Source organism: Diceros bicornis, chromosome 10 (assembly GCF_020826845.1).
Source record: "Diceros bicornis minor isolate mBicDic1 chromosome 10, mDicBic1.mat.cur, whole genome shotgun sequence".
In the NCBI taxonomy this organism is placed as follows: Eukaryota; Metazoa; Chordata; class Mammalia; order Perissodactyla; family Rhinocerotidae; genus Diceros; species Diceros bicornis.
In genome coordinates this window covers 929774-949160 of record NC_080749.1, presented here as the reverse complement: position 1 = coordinate 949160, position 19387 = coordinate 929774, and the positions used below count along the sequence as shown (strand labels likewise).

Sequence of the window (19387 nt, the reverse complement as noted above, 5' to 3'; positions counted from 1 at the left end):
CTGGAATGCGTTGGTGAAAATGGCCTACTTGCCTGGGAATTGGATTGTTCTCCTCTGCTCTTCGCGGATCCTGGGGAAACCAGTGATTAACCTCACAGATGCCTTAACTTCCACACCTGTGAAAAAGGCAAGCAACAGCCAATGTTACCACCCAGCAAAGCTCTTAAGTTGTACTTGCAAGACCAGCCACAAGGGGGAATCTCTCTCAAAAGCTGATGAAAGGATGGCACTTTGGCTAGAGAAGGCAGAGGGCAGCAGGCAAAGTGGAAAGTTTCTGGGATGTCAAACCAGTTCCCATAAGCATTTTAGAGAAGCACCTGGCCCTGGACTTGGTAGGGGGCTGTGGAAAGACCCACAGGCACGCAGGTGGGAGGAGGAATCAAACAACGGAGGAAGGCGGTGTGGAAGAGGCACGAGTCCGACTTCTATTTTGGACAAAACCAGTTGCACGCTGCAGGCCCTTGGCTGCCCATGCAGCCGCCACATCCTCCTAACTCCCTGGTCCCACTCGTCCCGTCGCATCCCTCTGGGATTCAGTCCACGTGCAGCGGGTGCAGGACCAAAGTCCTGAGTCAAGGGCGGTGTGTCCCTCGGCCAAGCGCACACAGCCCTGCTCCTCCCCCCAGGGTTAGGCACCGCCCCATGCTCACAGCCTCCTGGGATTTGTAGTCCTGCGGTCCTGCAAGCTCCCAGCTGGGAGCATTTAAGAGACAAAAGCTCCCAGCATACACAGCTAGGGGCCCCAACTCCCACCTTGTCCCCCCGCCCCTGGTCCCCATCCCTCTGCTTCTCCACCCCACTCTCTATTCCGCCTCTTCTCTATACCATGACCACTCTCTATGCCCTGCCCACCCCCCAGAGTATGCGCAGTGTGGTTGGGCTACATCCCTTGAGGCCAGTACTCAAGTAGGGGTGGGGCTCAGCAGCCTGGCTATTGCTGAGGATGCTTGCAGCCCTCGTGGAAACATCCTGGCCAGTATTTGAAGGGTAAATTCTATATCTAAAATGGAAATAATGAGTGCCTGGGATTCTGGAATTTGCCTTTACAAGGCCACCTGTCCTACCATCCCCTCCATCCCTCCAGGTTGACATGATCCTCCCTCTGGTTCCCGTGGTCAAGGTCGCTGCAGAGATCCTTCCCTTGGACCTCGCCCACCTGAAGGGCCCATACCCATCATAAAAACTCAAAGCCATGCCACTTGCCAAATTGAGGCAAAAATGGAAAGACCCAGGGGGCCACACAAGGGCGAGGGCATTAATAGATACTTGGAAGTATTAAAATCCATCTGATGATGTCATGAGTGAACGTGTTCCACTTTAAAACAAAACACTGCTGTTATTCTGAGATATTGAGTTAGGATCTTTGTGCAAATATGAAGGATTTAAAATGTTTATTGATGTATAACATGAGTACAGAAATATATGCAGAAATCATCCATGTAAACCTCAAAGAATTATTACAAAGTGAACACACTTGTGTGACCAAGAACTAGCACCAGCTTCACTCCGGCGCCGACAATCCGTTTCTCCCTCCTTCCTCCCAAAATGTAAGCGATATCTTACCAGCAAACACTGTATATCGAGTTTGTCTTCTTATACGAGTTTTTTATTACAGAACAATTTAAACAATATACAAAATAAACAAAATAGCATAGTAGGCCCGTCACCCAGCTTCAACAACTACTAACTGTCTGCCAATTTTGTTTCATCCACATTCCATCCCATTCCCACCTCACTTTATTATTCTTTATTCCTTTGTGTGTGGGGGGTGTAAGATGTACGCACACTGAAAGACACAACTCTCAACTGTACAGTTTTGGCAAATAAACATGCCCATATAACCTTCACCCCTTTAAGAATAGAATAGTTCCATCACCCCCAGAAAACTCCTTCCTGTTCCTTCCCAGGCAATTTTTTCTTTCCCCCGAGGCAACCACTGCTCTGGTTTTTTCATCATAGGTTCATCTTGGCTGAAATCATCCCAAGTGTTTTGTTTTCTGTCCACCTTGCCTCCCTCAACACGAGGTTGATGAGACTCACCCAACATGTGTGTGTCAGCGTTTGCTCCTTGGCATGGCTGAGGGCGTTCTGCTCTGTGGTTGCCCCGCAGTGTGCTCGTCTTGCATGTCATCTCCTGTGAACATTCTTGTACAAACCCTTTTTTTTTTGCTTCTTAATTCCTTTATTAGCATTTAAGTGACACACCTTTGCATTTTTTAGTGGTTGGTCCAGATTACAATATGCATCTTTAACATATCACTGCCTAGACTTAGAGAAATGCCTCCAAGATTCATCCATGTTGTTGGGTGAATCAAGAGTTTATCCTTTTTATTGCCAAGTACTATTCTAATGTATCGATGCACCACAGCTTCTTTCTCGACTCACCTGATGAAGGACACTTAGTTTATTTCCAGCTTTTGGCAATTATGAATAAAATGGCTATAAAGATTCACACAAAGGTTTTTGTTTAAACTTTAGTTTTTAATTTGTTTCAGTAAATACCTAGGAGGGGGATATCTGAGTTATATAATAAATGTATGTTTAACTTTATAAGAACCTGCTAAACTGTTTTCCAAATGCAACTATCATGTTGCATTCCTAGTTCTAGTTGCTCCTAGTCCACACCAGCACTTGGTATTTGCAATTTTATTTTTTATTTTAGCTATCTAATAGGTGTGCGGTCTCTTATTGTGGCTTCTGCTTCCTTTATGAAAGTGAGTTCTGCTAAATATAGAATCCTGAGTGGTTCCTGTGTTGACTTTTGGGTTTTCATTTTGCACTTGAAGAATGTCATTTTGTTATTGATTTGTCTCTTTTGTTTTTGATAATGTATCATCCATCATTCACATTATTTCTCCCTGTATGTAATGTCTTCCCATGTATATATGTAGTTCCTTGACTGCTTTCAAGATTTTCCTTTATCTTTGGATTTTAGCAGCTTGACTATCACGTGCCTAGGTATGGTTTTAATTTGTGTTTTATTTTGTGGGTTTCCTGACTTTCTTGGATCTAAAATTTTAGATTTTCCACCAAATTTTGAAAGTTATGCTATTACTTATTGATTTGCCTTTCTGCCTCATTTAATTTTTCTGTCTCTCCCCTCTGCTGGAGACTCAATCATCTCACAGGTTGTAAGGCTCTCTTCATTTTTCTTCAAAATTTTTACATTCTTTTCTTCAGGCTAGATAATTTCTATTGCTCTATCTTCATGTTTCTTCTACTGTTTCTCATCTACCAGTAAACTCAAAAGTATTTTTTTATTTCATCTTCTTATTTGGTTCTTTTTTGTAATTTCCATTTCTCTGCTGAGTTTCAACATCTGTTCATTCATTATGAGAATATTTTTCTTTACCACCATGATCATCTTTATAATAGCTACTTTCTTATCCTTGTTTGCTAATTGCAACACCTTGAGGATAGCTTCTACTGCCTGCTTTTGCTCATATATGGATTACATTTTCCTATTTCTTCAAATCTCATGATTTTTCAAAATTGTGTACTGGAAACCATGAATGATAGTTATAGAGACTCTGGATTCTATTGTATTCCTTTGAAGAGTGTTGTTGTTTTTCTAGCAGAGAGTTAACTTGGCTGGACTGAAACTCCAATCCTGTCTCCTTTACAGTGAGCATAGCTGAAATCCTCATTCAGTTCTTTCATCTTCCAACTGTTGTTTACACAAGGCCCTCTGGGGCCTACCCTGCATGTGTGCTGTTCAAAGATCTGCCAATTTGGTGTGTGTGGGGGGGAGACATTCATACATATTTTGAGATTTTCCTCTTTGTGTGTCCCTCCCTTCCAGAATTTCTCCCCTAACTTTCCAGCTACTCTGCCAGCCCCAAAATATATCCTGTAGCATTACAAGTAAGACTGTAGTTTTTCCCCTGTCTGGGCCGTGTACAGATTTTGGAATGCTTTGAGGCAAAAGACTCAAGCTTGCAAATATCTCCTGGTGCAATTCCCATCACTTAAGGGAAGACTCTGTCTCAGTTCTGCTTGCTTTGGAAGAGGTTTATACATACACACACATACACATTTATTATATGTGTATTACATATGGATAAATGATTCTCTATAAATATATATAATATTTTATGCAGATTTTTATCATTGTTATCTGTGAGAGTGTTAGTTCAACAAGCTACTCCACCATTACTGGAAGCCAGACCTCGTCTTTTTTGGATTTTATATAAATTGAATTATAAAATATATTGCCTTTTGAATATAATTTCTTTTATGCTGCATTATGATTGTGATAGTTATCCATGCTATTGCATGTAGCTAGTGTTTGTTTATTTGTTGGAAATAATTAATTTTTTTAAATGGTCATAAAATATGCATAACATAAAATTGACCATTTTAACCATTTTTAAGTGTACAGTTCAGTGACATTCAGTACATTCACATTATTGTGTAGCTATAACCTCCAACCATCCACAGAACTATTTTTACCTTGCAGTGAAACTCTGTGCACATTAAGCAACAACTCCCTGTTGTCTCTCCCTCTTGCCCCTGGGAACCACCATTCTCCTTTCTATTCCTATGAATTTGACTACTCTAAGTACCTTATATGAGTAGAATCATACACTATTTTACTTTTGTGGCTGGCTTTATTTCACTTAGCATAAAGTCTTTAAGGTTCATCCATGCCATAGCATGTGTCAGAATTCCTTCCTTTTTAAGGGTGAATGGTATTCCACTGTGTGTATCCAGCACATTTTTTTTTTTGTCAATTCATCCGTTGATGGACACTTGGCTTGCTTCCAGCTTCTGGCTATTTTGAATAACACTGTTAATGACAGGGGTGTATGTATATGTCTTTTTACCTCTGCATTCAGTTCTTTTGGGTGTATACCCATAAATGGTGTTCTGAGATTCATTTTCTCCCATATGGGAGGGTTCCCCAGACCTCCAACAAGCAATTCTTGGAATGTCAGCTGGTCGTCAGATAATTCAACTCAATTTGATGCTGTCAACACAGAGATACATCCGATTCCACAGGTTGAGGGCTCAGTCCTATAAGACTGCACACCCACCCAACCTCACTTCAACTTCATATGCTAGTTAGAAGTCCAGGCTGTTTCCTGTACTTCTGACTGACTGGCTGTAAACCAGAGGTTCCCACAACCTCCTCCTTGGGTTTGATTAATTTGCTAGAGTGGCTCACAAAACTCAGAGAAACATTTACTAGATCACCAGTTTATTATACAAGGATATAACTCAAGAACAGGCTGATGGAAGTGGCGCATAGGGAAAGGTATGTGAGAAAGGGCACAGAGCTTTTATGCCATCTCCAGGTGCACCACTCTCCAGTCACTCCTTGTCATTGGCAACCTGGAAGCTCTCTGAACCTCCTTCTATTGGGATTTTTACTGAGGCTCCCTCATGTAGGCATGATCAATTATTAACTCAGTTTCCAGCCCCTCTCCCTTGTCTGGAGGATAAGGAGTAGGGCTAAATATTCCAAGCTTCTAATCAGGGCTTGGTCTGTCTGGTGACCAGCCCCCATCCAGGAGCCATCCAGAAGCCCACCCAGAGTTACCTCAATAGAACAAAAGATTCTCCTAGTGTTCTTATCACTTAGGAAATTACAAGGGTTTTAGGAGCTCTGTGTCAGGGATGGAGTCAAAGACAAATATTAGAACAAGAGATGCTCCTAGTGTTCTTATCATTTAGGAAATTACAAGGGTTTTAGGAGCTCTGTGCCAGGAACTAGAGACAGAGACCAATAAATATATTTTCTATTATTTCAGAACCCATAAGTGGAATTGCTAGATGATATGGTAATTCTATTTTTAATTTTTGAAGGAACTACCATACTGTTTTCCACAGTTTTATATTCTCACCATCAGAGCACAAGGGTTCCAATTTCTCAACATTCTTGCCAACATGTTATTTTCTGATTTTGTGATAGTAACTATCCTAATGGGTATGAAGATGTATCTCATTGTGGTTTTATTTTGCATTTTCCTGACACTTAGTGATGTTGAGCATCTTTTCATGTGTGTACTGGCCATTTTTTATCTTGTTTGGAGAAATGTCTATTCAAGTCCTTAGTGCATGTTTAAATTGGTTTTTTTTTTAATTGTTGAGTTGTGAGAGTTCTTTGTATATTCTAGATATTAATCCCTTATCAGATATGTGATTTGCAAATATTCTCAACCATTCTGTGGGTGGCCTTTTTACTCTGTTGATAGTATCTTGTGATACAGAAAACTTTTGCATTTTGATGAAGTCCAATTTGTTATTTTTTTGTTGCTTATGTCTTTGGTGTCATATTAAAGAAATCATTGTTGGCAATGGCATTTGGACTCAATGACACACAGCTTTTACCCTGTGTTTTCTTCTAAGGATTTTATAGCTTCAACTCTAACATTTACATCTTTGATCTATTTTGACTTAATTTTTGTATATGGTGTAAGGTAAGCATCCAACCTCATTCTTTTGCATGTGGGTATCCAGTTTTCCCAGCACCATTTGTTGAAAAACTTATCCTTTCTCCAATGAATGGTCTTTGCACCCTTGTCAAAAATCATTTGACTGTATAAGCAAAGGTTTATTTCTGGGCTCTCTATACTATTTCATTAGTATATTGTGTGTATTTATGCCAGTACCACACTGTTTTGATTACTTTGTAGTAAGTTTTGAAATCAGGAAGTATGAGTTCTCTAACTTTGTTCTTCTTCTTCTAGATTGTTTTGGCTATTCAGGGTCCCTTGAGGGTCCATATGCATTTTAGGACATATTTTTATATTTTTGCAAAAAACATCATTGGAACTTTTACTTCTTTGAATAAGTTGACTCTTAAGTATTTTACTCTTTTTGATGATATTGTAAATAAAAATGTAATGTTTGTAGATTTCTTTTTCAGATTACTTATTATTAATGTATAGAAGAACAACTAATTTTTGCATGTTGATTTTGTGTCCCACTACTCTGCAGAATTTATTAGTTCTAAAAATTTTTTTCTGGAATTTTTAGGGGTTTCAACATATAAGATAATATTTGTAAACAAATATAATATTACTTCTTCCTTTCCAATTTGGTTGCTATTTCTTTCTTTTTCTTGCCTAATTGCCTTGTCTAGAACTTCTAATACCATGTTGAATAGAAGTGGTGAATGTGGGCCTTCTTGCCGTGTTCCTGATCTTCGAGGAAAAGTTTTCAGTCTTTCACCCATGAATATGGTGTTCTGTGTGAATTTCTATATCTGGCTTTTATTATGTTGAAGTAGCTTCCTTATATCTGAGGGTTTTTAACATGAAAGCATGTTCAGTTTTGTCAAATGCTTTTTCTGCATCCATTAAGATGATCTTTTTATTTTTTCCTTCATTTTGTTAATGTAGTTTATTACATTGATTTATTTTCATATATTGAAACATCCTTGCATTCCAGGAATAAATCCCACCTAAAAATGATGTATAATCCTTTTAATATGCTGCTGAATTTGGTTTGTTACTATTTTATTGAGGATTTTTGTATCAATATTCATCAAAGATATTGTACTTTTCTACAATAGAAATCGTACTTTTCTTTTCTATTGTATTCTATTATAGTTTTCTATTTCTGTAGTTTCAAACACCTGTCATTTTATTTTCTCTTAGTGTCTTTGGCTCTGATATCAGCATAGTGCTAACCCCACAGGAGGACTTTAGAAATAGTCTCTCCTCTTCAACTTTTTGAAAGAGTTTGAAAAGAATTGGTGTTATTTAATTAAAAAAAAAGGCTTTGTGCCCAGGAATAAATTCAGCATAAAATAAATACAAATAAATATTTTTTAAAAATGTGAAAAAGTTGTTTTCCTAAAACAAATTAAAAATTAAGCAAATACGTTACTTACCACTTTACTACTTAAAATTTTTTAACCTAATAATAGGCATGAAAAAATTGTTAGAATTAAAATGACTCAAGTGTTCATTTTCTTCATTACAAATTTTCTGACAGAAGTATATGATACCATCATGTATGACATCTTTTATCAAAAAATGGTCATTTTTTGTAGTATTTGAGAACATTACGAATTTTCCCAGTAGCCTCTCACAATACTCTGATATGCAAAGTTATCTTTTCAACATATATGTCTTATCATCATCCTTACCAAATTAACAAACTCTGTCAGGTGCTAATTAATTAACTACTTTTCCTATGATTCAGGTTCTCCGCCATTGATTTCCCTAACTATCAGGAAATTCTACAACTTCTGCAAGATTAACAATTTTACCTTACACTGTATTTCTCTCATGTGGTTTAAAACATCCAAAAATCATTGATAAACTGACCCTGCCCAAACTAAAGCATGGTGAATTATAAAAGATGGTCTCTGTTAAGTGGGGAGGGATTTCAGGTTGAACTTAATTTTACAAGTGGTCAGTTTATTACAGTGTATTGTTCTGTTATGTATTTCACTTCTTTTTTTAAAAAAGTGATAGTTGAGGGCACTTAGATAATAAAAAGTTGAGAAAATAAGGAACTGATATACTTTGTAAGCTTCAAATGTTTTCAAGCATAAAATACAATAAGAACTAAAGCCAAGAAATGGCAGAGGAAATAGAGATAAGAGGATGAAATTGCAAAACCGAATCTATACTAATATCTCAATGGCTAGCGTTGTGGTGCCAAGAAGGTGGTGAAGTCAAAGAATTCGTAAAGATGATAATAAACAGACTGCAAAGAAAAAAAACTGAAATTTTTATAGAGAGAATTTTTACAGCGATATTACAGATCGAGAAGAGGGAAGAGAAGTTGGAGTGAGAGACTATCTGCTTGTTAAATTACTCCCACTGTAGAGAACAAAAAACCAATTTGCTGAAATCTTTGTTTCCCTCTATGACCCTATCTTTATCTGCAAAATGTCAGCTCTGAATCAATGTCACAATCCAGCTTTTCCATCCCTGGGGAACAGAGCATTTAAGCTCATCTGAAACCTCATCTGCCCAGCCTGTGAAATAAGGCCGGCCATCCATTCTCACAGAGGAGCCAACTGGAGGTAGGATTTTTGGTTCTGAATTCAGCTAAACATCTTCAAAGAATTGTATCTGGCCTTCCTCATCCAAAGCTATCAGTGAAGGGCTGGCTGGCTTTCAGAGAAGACCAATTCACAGTCAGCTGTGACATTTTCTGTTGAGCTTTCTAGAGAAGGCTGTGGGGCTTGTCAGTAAGAGTTGATTTCTGTACGGGTTATATTTTTTTATTTTATTCAGAGATTTATAAAGAAATTTATATGGTAAGTATTACTTATTATCAAGAAAAAATGTTGTCTATTCTCTGGTCATTTAAGCACCCACAAAATCAACAACCACCCCACATCAACAACCACCCAACCCAATCAAACCACACAATAAATAACTCTGTGGTCAGTGGGAAGGACTCAAGTTGGGAGCCTGTTCTCTTGTGTCCTGTGCTGGTACTTAATCTTCCATCTCTTCAGTGTACTACTAGACAGAGGCTCAAAGGACTTGACATTGGAGAAATGTACTTTTCATTGTCTTTAGACTTTTACACTTTTCAAAAAGACTCTCAGCATTTCCAGTAATTGTGCAGCAGTTTACCCAACACTAAGCTTCTCACTATCAAAAATTAAAATAAATAAACTTTGAAAAGAAAAAAAGTGATCTTTGCAATTTTGTACAGAATCTATATAATGGGTGAATCCTTATAAATGGAGGAAAGGTAACAAATTTAACTCTTTTGGTTAGTTAACACAGTATTATATTTTATATATTACCAATTTTGAGATTATTTGTATTTAAAAATACTGCTTCAAACCCCTAAATCATTGTAAGTGGTAGAGTCTGCCAACTGCCTTGGCTGAACAATTATATACAGTGTCAGCCAAAATTCTTCCATTCCTGTATAATCTTATATATGGGTGGTAATGGTGGGTTCTTATAGATTGTTTAAACACGTGCGTATCACAAAATACAAGTGGCCATTAAAAATTAAAATATTCACGAAATACAAGGTTATCTGATTCCTAGAAAAAGAAAACAATACTGTAACATTAAGGCTAAAACTGTCAAAAAGGAAGCCAAGATAGACTCAAGTCAAGCTTTTGCTGAAAAGTTATTTGGCTCATCTTTGAAACTTTATCATGTTTATTATGTAAGCAAGATACTTTCAGAGACTGGAGTATGGAAAGTGCTTATTGGTAAGTTAACATTGTGATCATTTATTTTGTAAATGTTAATACTAGAGAAGTAATTCACTTTTGGGCCCGCCCCGTGGCTTAGCAGTTAAGTGCACGCGCTCTGCTGCTGGTGGCCGGGGTTCGGATCCCGGGCGCACACTGACGCACCGCTTCTCCGGCCATGCTGAGGCGGCGTCCCACATACAGCAACTAGAAGGATGTGCAGCTATGGCATACAAATATCTACTGGGGCTTTGAGGGGAAAAAATAAATAAATAAAATCTTTAAAAAAAAAAGAAGTAATTCACTTCCTACTATATTAGGATTTTCAAGTTCTGCTAAATCTAAGGCCACATTACTGGCAAGTTGGGATACCTCTAGACATCTGAAAAATATGAGTCCTACAGAGAAACATATAAATTCTCTCTTCATCTTGTTCTAAATTCTAAAACATTCTAAGGTTTTGGAACAAACCAATGACATTCCAAATTTACAGTAAGGCTGCATGTGCCGTACATGATCCTATAAGAAGAGAAATCCGAATTTTAAATAGAGGAGATTGTGTACAAAAATAAAGTACATTTTCACGTTCTGAAAGGGTATTTCAAGAAAGAAAGGATTCTCAGAACATGTGGTAAATGGTAAATAACTTACCAGGGGCTCTCTAAAGGAGAACATATTGTGGAAAAAAGATCTTAAATGCAGAGAGCTAAAAGATCTTAAATGCTGGAATCCTTATGATGAAACAGACGCTGAACTACTTTTTCTTAAAGTTTAAAATGCATCGCATCTTCCAAACAAATACCACCTCTCTGCCTTGTCGCTTACCTGGGCATGGTGACGTGTTTGGATCATTTTTCTAATTCATTGGCTCTTAAACTTGATGGGCAGCAGAAGCACCTGGAGGCCTTGTTGAAACCCAGATTGCCAGGCCCCACCCCAGAGTTTCCAGTTCAGCAGGTGTGCAGCAGCACCTGAGAATTTGCATTTCTACCCGGTTCCCAGGTGATGCTGATGCTGCTGGTCCAGGGACCCCACTTTGAGAACCACAGCCTAACTTACACCCTATGTATGGTTACCAAATCCATTATTTCATCATTTGTCTGCTACTTTTCTTTTATCACATCAGCACCTTACCTCCGAATCTCCTCATCTAGCATTGGCAATACTTGGAGAGTTTAACAGCTGGTCTTCCTTTCTGGCTCAGTTCTCCCTCTTCCTCTTGATACTACATTCTCTTGCTAGGTAATTCTTCCTTAAAGATCAGTTCATCATAGATCTTCCTTGCTCAAAATCTCATGGCTCTTATGCTGAGCACAAGACATTTTAAATTCTCTACTTGGCTCATAAGATCTGGAATAGCCTGTAGAATGTGGACAACCTATTCCCTACCCTGCCTACTATAAAGGAGTATGTGAGGATTACATAAGATATGCACAATGATGCTTGTTATGCACAGTGTGATATTCTATAAATTCACTGTGAACACTGAGTCAGTGAATATGACCCACTGCTCCTACGAGAAATGCAGGGTTAGGTTGCTGCAAGCCTTAGTTACATTTTCTTCAACTGATCAATACATAGCCTTATTCTCTGTGTGTTTCTCTTTAAAGTCACCTTATTTAAAATATATTGTTGATATATTAACATTGAACTCACACCAACAGCACTGTACCTCATGTCTGAAAGAAGCTTGTCGAACACACATACTTTCTCTGTAAAGGCATGTCACAATCTCTTGCCCTGAGGAACACCAGGCAGCATTGCAGCACTACACATGGGGGACATATTGAACAGCAAAGTCACCAACACAAGGCACAAAAAGATGAGAAATGAGGCACTAAATAGACTGCAAGAAGGACACTTGTTTACAGTATGGGCTGAAACAAGAGGGCAGAGCGTCACCTTGTTCACCCTCAGCTGGGAACGTGCATGTCGAGTGACTCAAGTTTTTCACCACTTTGTGCATATCTGCAAATGGACATGAAAGCCCTGTGAGTGTTTATTTGGAGGCTGTCAGTACATTTTAGCTAGTGGGCAAGTGTGCAAACACGGAATCCACAAATAATGAGGATCAACTATATTATGAAAGCATCTTTTCAAAACCAGAGTATTGCTCAGATATAAGAGCAATAATGATAACATAACAGCTAACATTTTAGTGCCTACTATGTGCCAGGAGCTCTTCTAAGCACTTTACATAAGTTTATGCATTTAAGTCTCACTGAAACCCTATGAGACAGGAATTCTCAGTAGCCTCATTTTATAGATGAGAAAACTAAATCTCAGAGAGTAAATACTTTGCACAGTTTCCCCAGTTAAAAGTGGAATAACTGGGATTGGTGCCCAGACAAACTGGTCCAAAGCACACAGCCTCAATCACTGTGGTAGGAATGTGAGCGAATTTTCTAGCATGCCCCGAAAAGCCTCTTCTCCAGTCAGTGTGGTCTCTCACATACATATTCACTCATCAAACATTTTCTGAGTGCCCCAAAGGTGTCAGGTACTGTGTTTAGATACTGGAGGGACAAATAGAATGTTGACACAAATAATCCATGACCAATCTATAAATCAAAATTGGGGTGAGTTTATGATGAGCCAACATTTGAGGGCCATATAGCCCGGGAGAGTCCTTTCACTAAGAAATGGAGTACTCCAAAGAAGTGGGGTGTACAGAGTGGTTATATACCATCAAAGAGCATGTTTCACATGTGATTGCAATGTTCCTTTTATAATAGCCGTGACATTGACCTTTCAGCACGTTGATTGATGGACACAGTAGGTATCAGGTCTGCTGTCTCCATGGGTGTGGCTGTTGTCTCGAGTTGGGTGGTCACAGGATGAGCACAGCAATCAAATCCTAGCCTAGGGAGAAATGCTTATCCTTAAGGAAATGCCAATGTGGGAGAAGTTGCATTTATATCTTAAGGTCATTGTTTTTGTCTTTGGGACATGTTAATTGCTTAAAGCTGATATACAATGGATGAACAGAGGCTACAGGCCCCTTTTGGGGGGAAAAAAAAAACAAGGTCAAGCCTAATTAGTTTTACACCAAGTGGCTTCCTCATATGCTCCAATATATCCTATTGCTTGCCATTTATTTATGAAGAAGAAGGATAGTCTCAGCTTTAAGGAGCTCACTGTCAATGAGACATGAAAAAAACAACAGTTAAGAAAAAGTAGATAAGTACAAGGTCCCCGAGTGGTGACATCAAAAGGGGTCTCTAAATGGAGACCTCTCAGGAAAAGTGTCCAAGAGGAAGGAACATTTGACATGAGTTTAGATTGAGAAATAGGAATTAAGTTGATCAAAAAAGAGGGTAGGAAGACAGAAGACACACATAAAAAAGACAGATATAAAGGATGCTAAGGATTTCAGAGTATGGGGGTATTTCTAAGGCTGGAAAAAAGCCAACATGTAGGAAACAGTGGGTGATGAGGCTAAAGATGAGGACAGCAAGGCAAAGCCTGCGTGTCCAGCTCAGGAGTCTGAATGTTCTCTCAGATGCTCTGAGCAGTCATTGTAGCAGTCTAAGCAGATATCAGATTTAAGCAAATTTAGATTCTAGAAGGTAACTCTGGAGGTATTGTGGAGGAAAGATTAGAAGAAATTGAGACTGGAAGTAAAGGGTCCTGTTGGGAGACTGGGCAGCGATCCAGATAAATAGGCCTTGGCTCAGGCGGGGGGTCTGCAGGTGGAGGAGGCCAGGAGGTGGGAAGCAGTGCTGGGCTCCTGGAGGAGGAAACTGAGCTGCCTCTCAGTCACAGGAAGACTGTGCCTGTCATGGCCTCCCCACCCATATCCCCAAATGTCATGTTCCTTTCTACGTCTGTACCTTTCCTCTCTTCTTCCATTTGAAATCCTCATTCTTTCTTCCCTCCACCTGCCCAAAAGTGATCCATTTGAGGACTTGATCTAGTCTCCCTCTCCTAAGGAGCTGTCCTTAATTACATTTTCTCAATAACATTCCCAATTTTTTTAGGTTCTGTAATACAACATACACTAAATACCTTGGCAGAACCTAATTACATCTTGCAAACAGTTTCATGTATGTGGAGGAGCTTGGAATCTTATAATTCTTTGTATTTTCTTCAATACCTACCACAAATATCTTGCACATATAGGTCAATGGATGTCCAGTAAAGTTCAATAAAGAAGAAGCACCCTTTATAAGCTAAGAACTTTTATGAGCTCAGTTATTCCTTTAGATCAGCTGCTTGATCCATTTGTCTTTCTCCACAGGTCAACAGTGTTGCCCAGCACAAATGAATTTTACACCTTCTCAAACTCAATAGAGCAAAGATGGAACTTCATTCCCCCTGCAAGCCCTACTGCCCCAGAGAAAAGCAAAAACAACGTGTGACATCTAATTCTTTCTTCACATTCTCATGTCAAATTGCAACTGTTTTCCAGATGCTAACTGGTTTTCATTCTTAAAACTGACAGAAAAGATTCTCATTATTTCTTTCTTTCCTTTTTTTGGGGGGGGGGAGGAAGGTCAGCCTTGAGCTAACTTCTGATGCCAATCCTCTTTTTGCTGAGCAATATTGGCCCTGGGCTAACATCTGTGCCTATCTTCTTCTACTGTATATGGGATTCCGCCACACCATGGCTTGACAAGCGGTGCATTGGTGCGCGCCTGGGATCTGAACCTGTGAACCCGGGGCTACCACAGCAGAGTGTGCGCAATTAACTGCTGTGCCACCGAGCCAACCCCTCTGTTTATTTCTAAAGCTGAAATGTCTAAATCGTTCTCCAAGCCAGTTGGAGTTTCCATAAAATGAAAATGTACATTCCAGAAAAATCCTTAACTTTCCAGATAATCCTTAATATATTATGGTAAACACCTTGGCAAAATGTCACTGATTTTCAATGTTAGTGCCTCCACAAGGGTATCCTTGCATTGTCTCCCCTCCCAACCACCTCTCACTTTGCCCCTCCCCAGGCTCATGGGCTCAAAGTGTTTACTGAGCACTAAGAAGGAGCAGAGTCTGAGGGAGACTTCAAGGATAGTCTGTTTTCTGACCCCAACCATCTCTCTCCATCTCTCCTTTAACCTCTATTTTTCTTACTCTGGTTTCTACTTTAGTTCTTTACTTGTCTTGTGAATTGTTGTTTTGTGGCTTATAATTACCATGTAAATTGTTATTACTTTTTGCCTTAGAGTTTAGAAAGAACTTACATTAAACAAGGTTTTTTTCCCAGCTCTTTGATGTGTCTAATACCTTCCAACGCAATTCAAGTGGCTTCTTGTTCTTATATCTCCATCATTATTCCTTCAGAATTATGTTCACCCCACACTTTTGATCTGACCAATGATGCTTTACTCTTTAAACTTTTCTATGCCAAGACTCCCATGAGGAATCCCTCAAGCACCATCAGCTAGGCAATCCCACATTCCTCACATCTGTTTCTGATGCCGGCCCTGATATCTGTTCCCCAGCATTGAACCCACCATATATGGGGTTAAATCAAAAAACACTCATTCCCCCTTCTCTGCTTCTCTAAGTTATATTCACATGTAGATATGGGTTGTTTTACCCTTTGTGTTCCTGAATTCCACAAGACAAATGGAGGTAATAAATTGTTGAAAGCCCAGGTGTCTACAAACTGAAACTCTGACTAATTACCAGTTCTTGTGGTTTGTTACAGGGAGACTGAGATCTCAAAATTATCAAGAAGCTGAAGCTCCCCAACTCCCGCTTCCTGGCGCCGAATCCACCATTCATCACAGGGACAGACAAACAGAGGACACCTGCAGCTCCCCTAACTCAGCTAAACGCAGGCTGATGGGAGGACGCCGAACTGCAAAGCCGCAGCTCCCCTACCCCACCTAAAACCTTGTAAACTGTAATGGTTAATTGGCAATAGTTGCCGTCCACACCCCAAGGCCAAATTTCTGGTGATGAGAGAAGATTGGTTGATGGAGCCCTAGATCTCCCGCTGTAGATAGAGATGACAGCCGGCTTGGCGCCAGAAGACTGGGATCCCTCCTCCAACAAATAATCAGTCACCAAGGATATATTATTTCCCACAGACTTTCCTTTAAAAGCCTCAACTCCTAATGCCTCAGGAGGACTGTGGATTTTGGGGCATGTGCCCACTACAGCCTCATTTTGCTGGCAAAATTAAACCACTTTTCTTTTCCTCAGTCCCTGGTCATTGCGTTCATTGATTCGGCTACGGTGACAGGGTCCTGGGTTTTTCTGGCTACATTTCCTTGATTTGTTCCTAAATAAAGATATTTCTGAAACTAATAATAAATTGTACCAACTGGTCATTGTATAAAAATCACTATCACAGATATTTTAAAGAGAACAAATGGAAAAGAATATTAAATTCTTCAGATAACTTTGCAATCAAATGAGGCATTGAGGGGAGCAGGGGGCACTGATTAGACCAGGATCCTAAGAGAAGAATTTTAAGTCAATTTCAAATGAGGTTAAAACTGGAATGAGGAAGTATATTACCAGTTATCTGAAATCATAAGCATTTCTCTGACCTTTGAGAATTTATTTGCATATAAACTGTACCACATGTGGGGTAAGAGTGCTGATATTGTTTAATTTCTTTTTATTATTCAGCACTTGGTAATAGATGTGGCTGTTCACAATTAATAAATATAATGTGGAGAGACTCAACTTTCAACTGCCTGATATTATCAATTCTTACATAAAGCTAGAGTTTTAAAGATCAAATTTCATTCTAGTTACCTCTCAACTAGTCCATTTATGTCAGAAAGATGTTGAGTTTTAGGAAAATACTTCAAAACACAAATTTTATATGTAATTTCAAAAGCAAAAAATTAGTTAAAAACTGGGTGGTAACCAGTTTTGCTACCATATATTAATATTTAGCATGGGAGCAAATATTTTTAGAGAATATAATTGATATTTGCCTGTTTGTATATTGTAGAATGTTAAAGGAGTTACAGTTTTAATAGTATTTCAAATACCAGAGAATAAAAAACAGAATTGTTTCAGTTTTATGAAATAGTTTTTTAGACATAGCAGATTTTCAGAGCACATTATTTGAAAATAAAACAATCAGTTAGTGAGGTTTAAGCAATGTGGTTTTATTTTAAACTTGCTCATTCTATAGGAGCATCAATAAAAGCCCTCCAGGAGTAGCTGACCCTCTTTCTTCCTCATGAGCACCAGCTGTATTTTCTTTAAGCATCAGACTCTCGGGCAACACCACAACCCTCAACTCCGTTTAGTTGAGAAAAGGCTTTATGAGTCATGTGTTTTTTCTAGGGGTATGGAGCTCCCAGACTTATTAACTACAGAGAGAGTAAGAATCAGAACATATTCAACAAACTCCATTGTACTCAGGTGAGAGGGCAGGTGTCTGAACGCACATCTGAAGAAGAACTTAGAGGATGCTTTCTGACTCTGCTTCGTGCCTCTGACTAAGCAGTCCTAGACATCCCCGTTACGGCCACGGAAAAACACAGGCAGCCTTGATGGACCAGAAATCCTCCTATGGCCATCATTTGTACAGAGTAAACTGGCTTAAGACCTCTCGTTTCCTGCTGCAGTGGTAATTTACAGACATACAGAACTGCCATCTAGTGACTAAGAAGAAAACAGCAAGGTGCTTTACAAGAAAAGTGAAATTGTGAGTTTTTTAAAAAAGAACAGTGAAGCATTAAAGTTGGTAAAGTTGACACAAGCTGGCACACGAAAGTTATAATGAACCTGAAAAATGTGTAGGTGAACTAATCAGTTGCTCTCTCTGCCTCTAAAACATGTCTTGACATCTGACTCATAAATAATATAGTTTAAATATAGTAGAATAACTTTGGAAATAAACTTCTCATCTCATCTCATCCAATGCTGTTGGCAGGACCTGGTATTAAATAGCCAGACGGTGAGTACCCATGTTGAAGTACCATTTTTATCACGGTGGAGAGAATATGAGGCATAAAACCCAACAGACTGATGTTCAGATCTTCCCTCTTATCCTTGATCAATTTTGTAAACATGGTTTTCTTTATCAGTTAAATATGAATTATAATAGTTACTTTAAAAGATTACTGTAAGAATTGCATGAGATAATACAGTAAAGGAACCGGTGCACAGTAGATTGACAGTTAATTCTCCTTCTTTGTCTCTCTTCTATGACACATACACAAATCATCTAAGAAGAGAACCCGCCTATACAGTAAACTCATAACAAAGAGTCAATAGCTCCAGAAGTAAGGAACATCATTGTCGAGTGCTTAACCTCAACTGCTTCCAAATACTGTTAACTCTCAATTAGTTTTATGTGTTTTCTGTCTTCCAGACACTTCACTGGCTACAAAGAAAGGAGATGGTGTGAAATTTAAATTCATCCATTTCACCCTCGAATGGCCAAGCTGTAATATCAAGTGTTTTAAATCACCTAGTTCATCAGGTTTTCTGCTTATTACTGTATATTTTACCACGGTTCATAGTCCGAGAAAAATAGAAAATCATCATAATTTTACACACGTGAATATATATCTTGACTATTACAGCTGGAATCTTAATATATAATAATAAATATAAAATTATATAATTATATATATAAATTATATAAAATATAATAAATAATATAATAATAATAAATTAACATGTTGTACATGTTTTGTCCTTGTTGATAATATAGAATACTTTTGTCCAGATTTTCTTTGGCATTTTCATATATAATGAAGAACTCAGTAATATATGCCCTGGAGATAAGGATTCAGAAAAATCTAACATACTATCCTAGTCATGCCTCAAAAAAAAAAAAAAAAGCTATAAAAATAATGAGAGGATATTTTGAAGGCACTATTATTCTTATTTCCAGCTTTGTTTCCCTTTACCTCTTTTTAATCTTTCTCCATCTTATTCGCTATTTGCTAATCATCTCACAGTAATTAAGTAACCCTCAGCTGAGTCCACCATGCCTCTTCAAGTGCCCCAGCCTGATGTAGGTCTCAGCTTTGACAAAAAGAAGCTGGGAAAACCTGTTTTGTGGCACTATTCTTAAGAGTATCTTTACTTTTACAATAATAGCTATAGTTTTGAGAGGCACCAATGGATTACAAAATGAAGTACTCGACCAATGTTGTATCCTCATTTTCCCTCCAGGGGAGCACAACTTTCATGTGTAATGCAGGGCTGCTGGTTTATTGTTTTTTCCTTTCAAGATATTTTATTACTTGTAAAACATAATAGGGTTAATAGTGATATGTGAGTAACAATATAAACTTACAAACTGGAAAAACCTGCTACTTTAGTGTCATAATT

The 19387-nt window shown here is 38.5% G+C and overlaps 1 protein-coding gene across 2 annotated transcripts in view; it reads left to right on the top strand.

Moving 5' to 3' along the window:
* The window catches only part of LOC131410567 (uncharacterized), a 55781-nt gene extending 39417 nt beyond the window's left edge, over positions 1 to 16364 (top strand). The window contains exon 2 of one of the 2 annotated variants that reach the window (XR_009221296.1): positions 15780 to 16364. Coding sequence is in view for 1 of the 2 variants with exons in the window: in XM_058548671.1 (XP_058404654.1) it covers positions 15780 to 15964 (185 nt within the window). In the remaining variant the exon portion in view is untranslated. The remainder of the gene's footprint in view (positions 1 to 15779) is intronic. The other variant, XM_058548671.1, reaches the window with a different exon arrangement.
* Positions 16365 to 19387: the final 3023 nt, after the last annotated feature.